We start from the raw sequence: 9,124 nt of genomic DNA, 5'->3' as shown, positions 1-9,124 counted from the left end.
TATTTACTCTGTGATCATTTATTGAGCACCTGCTATGTACAATGTAATCTGAACATATTATAAAATAAGAGCAAATCCAATGATAAAGAGAAGTTGGGAAGAAAATTTGAAAACCAAATAGATTAGAAAGTAAAATTACATGAGAATATGGCTATCGGCCTTTCTCAAATACAAAGTGATCAGTCATTCTGGAAAGCAATTTATTCTGTGGCTGCCATACTGACGGTGAAAACACAGAATCAAAGTGAAATAAAATTCTGTAGAAATGGCAATAGCAAACGACACCCTGTGCCCACTTACACTAGTTACCTGAGCTGATGGTCTTTCTGCTTTACTGTGGATTAAAGGCTTTGCCATTATGACTCTGAAAAACATTGCTAGCTGAGTCGACACACAGTGTACTCCATAAACCCCATCTTTCTGTTTAATAGCTAATCCAGGTCGCGTTTGCTCCTTAGCACACAGCACATACAGGTACTGCTGCCAGGGCATGACGGGAAATCAGTCCTCTGTCACAGAGTTCCTCCTCCTGGGATTCCCGCTCAGCCCAAGGACCCAGCTGCTCCTCTTCGGGCTCTTCTCCCTGTGCTACGCCTTCACCCTGCTGGGGAACGGGGCTATCCTGGGGCTCATCTTGCTGGACTCCCGACTGCACACCCCCATGTACTTCTTCCTCTCACACCTGGCCATTGTGGATATTTCATATGCTTCGAACAATGTCCCAAAGATGCTGGCAAACCTTCTGAACAAGAAAACCACTATCTCCTTTGCGCCATGCATAATACAGACCTTTTTATACATGGCTTTTGCTCACACTGAGTGTCTCATCTTGGTAATGATGTGCTATGACCGGTATGTGGCCATCTGCCACCCCCTACGTTACTCTGTCATCATGAGCTGGAGAGTGTGCACTGCTCAGGCCGTCACTTCCTGGGCATGTGGCTCCCTCCTGGCCCTAGTCCACGTGGCTCTCATCCTGAGGCTGCCCTTCTGTGGGCCTCATGAAATCAACCACTTCTTCTGTGAAATCCTGTCTGTCCTCAAGCTGGCCTGTGCTGACACGAGGCTCAACCAAGTTGTCATCTTTGCTGCTTGTGTGTTTATTTTACTGGGGCCCCTCTGCCTGGTGCTGGTCTCCTACGCATGCATCCTCTCTGCCATCCTGAGGATCCAGTCAGGGGAGGGCCGCAGAAAGGCCTTCTCCACCTGCTCCTCCCACCTCTGTGTGGTCGGGCTCTTCTTTGGCAGTGCCATCGTCATGTACATGGCCCCCAAGTCCCGCCATCCCGAGGAGCAGCAGAAGATCCTGTCCCTGTTTTACAGCCTTTTCAACCCCATGCTGAACCCCCTGATCTACAGCCTGAGGAACGCAGAGGTGAAGGGTGCCCTGAGGAGAGTAAAGTGGGAACAGAGATCGATGTGAGGGAAGCCAGGGAGAGTCGTGAAGGTGGAAGATTTGTTCTCTGTGAGATCTGGGGAATGGTAGTGTAAATACCCTAAAACCTCATGTCTTAGATTTCTGATATCAAGAATATATATTGATCAGATTCTGTCCCTAAACATGGGGTAGTGACCAGTCGATAGAACACAAGCAGAGCCATGGAGCGCAGCCATGTAGTGGTGAAACCCAGGGCCCGAGAGCCATGGACTCCTACAGCCAGTTTCCAGCACCACCGAGGATCCGGTTTCTGTCTGTCGAGGATTTGTTCTCTCACATCTCCTTGTAAATCCCTCAGTCATTTTCATCTCCCTCAATGATGTGCATATATGCTAATAACCCCATAATATAAGCTGCTACAAGAGTGCACCTGTAAGAAGACAGAATACTACCTGGGAGATGCAGGGAGGCCTGTGGGGAGAGCCAGCTCCCTGGTCCAGGACTTAACATGTAAAGATGATGACATGCGTTCTGGAAAAGCATCTGAATCTGAGCCAAATGCCTTTATTTCTGTGAAAAGCAAAGTTGAATTTTCTGAGCTTTTTTATATGAGAGACAGAAATATCAGGATTTCTGTTTCATTTCATTTAATTCTGCACTATCTGATTAGAAAGAGTTTGTGTTTAGAATAAAAACGAGAGTCAGTTATTAGGAGAGTTACCTTTCCTGGAGTTCAGGTCACAGAGTTGGACGTAGGTGACAATTGACCTTTCGGCTGCTGATTACATAAAATGTTATAGGAGTAGGAAGCATTTTGAAGGGAAGAAAGCATCAAGAGTGGAGGCTAATGCCTTGACATGACACTTTAGCCCCACAGTTAGCACCAATGACACAACCCAGTCTGATAAGGACGTGTGGAAATCTCAACTGAATTCCAGAGAGCGCCTGCTCCAGGTGACATAAATCCCTGATTTTGGGCACAAATGGTCAGAATGATACAGAAGAGGAATTTGTTTTCTGTTAACACAAGTTTCGGACCTAAGGGGCCAGGACAGTATGAGAACAGTGATTTCTTTAACACAGTGACTATGGTATCGTTTGAATTCTCTTCCTCTCTACTCTCGTGGTACCATGTGCATTGAAGTGTATGATATGTATGATAGTATATTATTTGCTTTCTGTAGATTAACCTATTCTCTTATATACCATTATCAGTCCATATCTTCCTTCTCCCAGGAAATGAAGAAACAAAGGGGAAGCGTTTCCCTTCCACCCTCTGTCCTGTTTTTCTCTCAGTTTTCAAAAAGCCTCATTGCTGACTGTGCTACTCATTGACTACTCTGTTCATTAATTTGTTTGGGCAAAGCTTTTGTCTCTGCCATTATTGTAGTCGTCTTATCTTCACAGTATTAAGACATTTCCAGCTCCAGAAATCCACTAACCTTGATCCATTTCCCCCCAAATCCCAAATAACAGTTTGAATAAAGAAATAAATATTGGCTCTGAATGTAACAATAAGCAGTATGGAGTTATTGTGTGCCCTGCTTTAAAGGTTTCTAAATGAACAGACAACATTTTCATAAAGAAATGATGCTTTAACTATACCTAGAAAAAGTCTTGTATTCTCTGTAGTAGGTATACCTTCTGTTAAAGTTAAACCTAAAAGGGAAGAGGAAGAGGAAAATATAAGATACTTTCTCTCAGAGCAGAAGCTGAAGGTTTGAATTCAGAATTTTTCTACAGAGGCCCATTAAAAAAATTAGGGTCCGGTATTCACTCTTAGGTCAGTTCAACAGTACTTGAGAAAGAATAGGCCAAAAGGACCAAGCTTCTGTGAAGGTCACTGGTGTAGATGAATTATAAAGAGATGTCCTCTAGCAGTCTGAGAAGTGGCTCTGACTGAAAACAAAAACAAAAAGAAACCCCAACAAAACTATATTTTGTTAATAAATTGCAGAAAATGCCTGACTAAAGGAGAGATTTGTATACCTATTTCAGTGTTTGAGTTCTAGGATTCTAGTAAACAAATTATATTTTGGTGTTATGACCACTTTACATATATATTCTTTTAACATGAGTCACAGTTTTTGAAGGGCTGAGGGCACAGGAAAAGGGATGTATTTATAATACATTATGCTGAGGATTCTGCTGGTGCTTCCCAAGTATTAGCCTATTGACCTTTCACCAATAGCACTGTGAAGCAGAGATGACTCTCCTCCTTTCGTAGATAAGGAAACCAGGTTTCAGAGTGATTCAGTAACTTGCCCCACGCCACACAGCCAGTAACAGGACCAAGTTGGGAGTTTCACATGACTGTACTGGCTCCAAACCCACATGGCTAATTAGCTTTCTTCCCAAAATATCACAGATGTTAGCTCAGCGTGGGTTGGGGTTGGCATCTACATGATGGAACAGAGTGGGGACACCAACAAGAGTTTATATTGTTCTGGCCAAAGCATTAACAGCAGAAAGAACACATCTGTTAGCCCATCTTTGGGGATTTCTTCTTACCCTAAGGTGTAGAAACCCTCACCTCAGTAACCTAATCAGCCGCAGTAACAACTCCCTCTCCATGCCTCTCTGCAAAATAGCAGTAGCCCCAGAGGGCAGTGTCCCCAAGAGCAGAGGTCTGAGTAAGACGCCAAGCTGTTCTCAGCATCTCACTTGACCTGTGATGCTGGTCTTCTGCCCATCATCACACTTACCCATTTGTTTTTTCTTTTAATGATTGCTGTCCCAGGAAGCTTTCCTCCCTGTCTTGCGTATAGACTCGGGATGGACCTACCTCACCATTGCTCTTGGCTGATAGGACTGAAGAAAACAAGAACCCAGCAGGGGGTTAAATTGAGGGGCTTACTATTTGGATTCACATTCCAGCTGTGCCACAGCTTACTAAATAGGTCTGCTTCTAAACATAATGTAGCCTTCCCAATCCTGGGTTTTATCTTCGTTCAGATGTGGATAACAGTGTTTTAACTAGGTACCTCACCTAACATTTATCAATATTAAATGATATAAGTTGTGTGAATACAGCTTGACAATATGTATACACACACACACATATGTGTATACATAGGCACGTGTCGCACATGTGCACACACACAAATATATCTATACATACATAATTTTGATGAAATGGGTATACTGAGAATGAAAATGATCACACAGTAAGATTGAATTTGAGTGCTGGCAACGTTTACCATTAAAAAACTGTTGTTTTTGTTGGTTGTTTTAGAGAAAGCCTCAGTCAAAGAGGTTGAAAGAATGCACAGGAGGCTGGGTCTAAAATGGTTTTCATTGTTATTGCTGGGAGATAAAAGTGTAAGAATCCTACATAAACTTTTACAGTGTCTATATAGCTGAAGTGTAGAAGGATTCTTGAGATAGCACCTGGGAGAGGAAATAAATACAAAAATCATATTTTGTAGTCTATAGCTTGTTAACCATGGAGACAATAATGACAGCATTTAGCCCGTGCCTTAAATGCATAAGCACTCAGCGAATGTCATAAAAAACTTGAAGAAGGATAAGCCCACATAGAAGGAAATTAATGACCCTAAAAGAAAACACGCTGCTCTCTATCAATCTGTTAGATCAGCAACAAAATCGATCAGTGCAGCTTGTAGAGAAGATCAACCTAGAGAAGATGAAGACAATGGAAACCATGAGTTAAAATGCAAATCTTTGAAGGAATGAAAAAGCAAAGACTAAGGAAGAGAAAAAGTGAAAAGGAAAAGATAACCACGAAAAGTGGTCCTTGCCCTTGGCTGAACCTGGGGGCTTTAAAGAACCCTGATGCTTGGTCTCTCACAGATTAAGTCGGTCTCTGGAGCTGGGCTCCCGGTGTGTATGAGTATTTTTTAAGGCCTGGGATTTTATAGTGCTGCGAATGACTAGGCAGTAAATTCAATTCAGGGTAAGGAATTAGCAAACCTATTTGGGCATCACACCTAAACCTCATCCTCTACTTCGTCTTTTTTCAACAATTCTTGTGTGCATCCTTGAATTAGCTTTCAGTATGAGTAATGTAGATGTTATTCTGTATCGATAAACTTGGAAACCCCAGCATCTGGTATCCAGGCTTACAGTGTAGCTTCTCCCAGTTGGGCCATTTGGCTTGTTGATTTTAGCGGCTTGCAGTGGCTGAGGTTGTGCAGGTCGGGAGCTCTAAAGGAGAGCAGGGCCTGGGATGGGGCCAGGGGCCTTGAGCCTTCCTGTCTGCCTGCGGTTCTTGTCAGCATCGCCCCAACAACTCTTTGCCTTGGCAGTGGCAGCTGGTTAGCGCTGGTCTCCCCAGCTTTTAATTTCCAACTTCAGCCTCATTCCTACCCATTGGGGGCGACAGTGCGGCTGGGAGGCACCTTCTCCTCAGAGGTTTAAGTCTGAACCCCAACTCCTCTGACTTAGAGTCTCATCACCCCAACCTCTGCTCTGGGTCCCTGAACCTGCTCTCCAGGTAAAAACTAATCGCTTTATTATTTTCTTAGTTGGTTGGCATGTATGCTAAAATAACTTTAATTTAGGAAATTATCTTCTACCTCCTTTATATTTGAGTATATGACTAGATGTAGATAACAGCAAGAGAAATTTAAATTACAAAGACACCACCCGTTGTCTCCCTTGCCTCCCCTAGAACTGTATAGCGAGGAAAGTCTCCATTTCAGTAGTGGTTCCAGTCAGTCCTAGGGGAAACTGTCTTTCCGCCTTGGCTGAGAATCTGTGGAAATGATGAAATTGAGATTGTTTCCTGATGGGAGTTTTCCTTCCCTTTTGGCACTACTGCAAAACAGGGTTTAACAAGTCCCGTTGGGACGCCTTATCCTCTTTCTGACTCCTTCCCACCTTCCCCATCGCTTCCATAGGTCCTACTACCTGGCCTTACTTTCTGAATTGCATTCCTGGTGGCGACTTGATGGGAAGCATATATAGGATCCATGTTCGGGTCAGGTGTAACATAACAGTCAGCCGGCACTAGAGAGGATGGGAAAGTACATGGGCTCCACCACCCTTAATCTGTTTGGAGGGTTAATGGGTGGGGAAATGTTAGAGTTCTTGAAGCCGTAATAAATCCAAGCGTGTGCTAATTGTAATGTATGAAGCAGTCCTAGAAGTCATTCTAATGCGCCTAAGTTTATGATCGTGGAGCCTACGTGAGTGAAGGAATCATCATCATCAACATCACTGTCCTGTCATAAATGTCCCTCTAGAGAAAACCAGAGGCAAGTATTGCGAGAGCCGCTTTACCAGGAAGGAACGAGATGGCAGCGTGCTGCTGGATCCTTATCTTTCCCCTGCAGCACTCGGAAGATTGAGAGGCGGCTCAGCTAAGTAACAAATAAACCATCTCTTCTGAGAGGAATCCCGTCGCCTCTGTTGGGGCACCTTTTCTCCTAAGAGATCCTTGCAAGACAGGAATTTTCATAGTACCTCACAGATACTATTCACTTTATTGGAGTATTTTTGCTTAACCCAAGTCATGTTCAGCTTTTCTTCTTGTTTTTAGCTATCAGTCTGTGGTAAGTTTCTTACATTATTCACTATACAGTTTGTTCACTATGCAGTTATAGATCAGGTGGGATGAAAAAAATCACAATGCAAAAATGTAACCGTGGATGCCTGTCAATTCTAGATGTCCTCTCTTTATAGACTTAGGTAATAGGGTAATCTAAAAGTTAGCTCTTAGCTACAGCTGATATGGATCATTCACTTTCACGTATTTAGCTTTGAATTTCATGTTTAAATAATAAGATAAAACAGCTGTTTGAGAGATTGGCTTCAGAACTTTCTATTGCCTCATGAAATTAAGGCATATTTTCATGACATAATGGACCTAATTGACCACAAAATGAATTTACTACAGAAAAGTGTCCTGAAGTGTTTATTTTTGATGTGAACTTCCTTTTGGTGAGTTATTTAAATATGAGAATTATCTTTTGAGTCCTTTTAACAGCCTTGTCATTCCAAGCAGGTTATATACACCAGCAGACAGGAACTGTCTTGTATGTCCTCAGCCGAGACATGTAGTAAGACATAGAATATGTTTAGTAGATATCTGTGGATTTTAAGTTTAGCGTTTTAGTTATTTGCAGACAAGGAGGAAGATGAGGTGACCCTCACTTGGTCCTTCCATTTTACTTTATTGTGTACCTTTGTTATATGCCATTTTAGAAATAGCATTGCTGTCTTTGTCAGTCCCAAATGTTGTGGGACGGTTGAAATGAAAGTGGCTAACACTTCTTTATACATTTAGGGCCAATGAATTCTATAGTTGGCAGAGACCTTACCATTCTCCTAGTTAACTTCTCACATAACACAGGAGTCCCATCTTGAATAGGTGGTTAATCAATCTCTGATTTAAATTATTCATTGACATAGAGTTCATTCCTAATAAAACAACCAATTTTCTTCAAGGAAATGATTCCCATTGTGATGAAATTATTACTTGGAGTAAGATAAAATCATCTCCCAATAATTTTTATTGTGAATTTCAATTCTTCCTTTGAAGCAGGATAAAACCTTTGCACTTTTGCTTATAAAACCTTTCAAATATTAACTTATCAGAAAATGTGAATGGGGAACTGATAGATAGGAACTTAATTATGAATTTTCTGAGATTCTTATTTCAGAATTTAAGGTGGATTCTGGACTGAAAAAGGGTATAAAGTCAGACAGACAAGAAAAAAGAAGCAATGGTTCAAAAGTTAACAGTGATTCAAACCTCAGGATACCCACTCTGTGGTAGCAGTATTTTTTTTTAAATTGATAAGCCACAAAAACCTAAAGATGCATGATAAAGAATATTTTTTTACATTAGAGTAAAGCTATAAAATATGTTAAAGATTCTAGTGTATAAGTCTATAGTTAGAGCTTTAGCTCTAGCCTTGACTATAGATCAATGTTTTTTAAATCCCAGGCTATGACCCATCATGAAATCATCCAACTAGCATTTTTACTAATGAAATAGAGTAGAAAATACCAAGTACCTTGCACATGTGTGTGTTTATGCACACACACACACACACACACACACACACTCACACTCACATAGGGTGCCCCCAAAATGTATACACATTTTAAGAAAGGAAAAATGTATTAAAATTGTAATAATATATACCTATAACAAAAAATGAATACAAGTCACGTTTGACTTCTGCAATTACAAGAGGTGCTCAGAGTGGTTCCCATCAGCATCCAGACACTCCTGATTATGGCGAACTACTGCTTGAGCAAGGCTGACCAAAGTGTCCACTTGTACACATTTTTTTGGCACCCCTAGTGTGTGTGTGTGTGTGTGTGTGTGTGTGTGTGTGTGTGTGTGTGTGTGTGTATATATATATATATATATATGACAATAGCACACATTCACATATGTGGATATGTGTACAGTGCGGTATGGAAGACACACAGCAAACTGATGCGTCATCAAAAAGTGAGGCAAGTGCCCACTGCTATGAAGCCAATTTAAGTATTAACATATTTTGAACTATGGTGATAGTTGGTTTGGAAATAAAGGTAAGATTTGCTGAATATTATCATAGAAGACTAGCATTTAGTTTATCCCAGTGGAAAAAAAATTCCTTCTGTTTCATTTGGAATGCGTAGTTTTCACTTAGTAAGTGACTAAGACGACAGAAATATCATTAAAGATGTTTTCTGCAGAAATAAGCAATGACACAGATTCACCATGTTCAAACACTCCCCTCAGACATTCAGAATTGGTGAGCTCCATTGTCTCTCTCCCAGGAA

The 9,124-nt window shown here is 41.5% G+C and overlaps 1 protein-coding gene across 1 annotated transcript; it reads left to right on the top strand.

Moving 5' to 3' along the window:
• The first annotated feature begins 477 nt into the window (after positions 1-477).
• LOC109374485 (olfactory receptor 2A5) lies at positions 478-1,456 on the top strand. The gene has a single exon (XM_019629113.1). It carries the CDS (start codon positions 491-493, stop codon positions 1,421-1,423), a length of 933 nt encoding a protein of 310 aa, XP_019484658.1. The 5' UTR covers positions 478-490; the 3' UTR covers positions 1,424-1,456.
• Positions 1,457-9,124: the final 7,668 nt, after the last annotated feature.

The sequence above is a fragment of the Hipposideros armiger genome, unplaced genomic scaffold (genome assembly GCF_001890085.2).
Source record: "Hipposideros armiger isolate ML-2016 unplaced genomic scaffold, ASM189008v1 scaffold_825, whole genome shotgun sequence".
NCBI lineage: Eukaryota > Metazoa > Chordata > Mammalia > Chiroptera > Hipposideridae > Hipposideros > Hipposideros armiger.
The sequence above is the reverse complement of the archived record's forward strand: the minus strand, read 5'-3'. Positions and strand labels throughout refer to the sequence as shown.

What these genes read in the sequence shown, in the direction of transcription:
- LOC109374485 (XM_019629113.1), top strand. Translation starts at nt 491, where the DNA reads ATGACGGGAAATCAGTCCTCTGTCACAGAGTTCCTCCTCCTGGGATTC.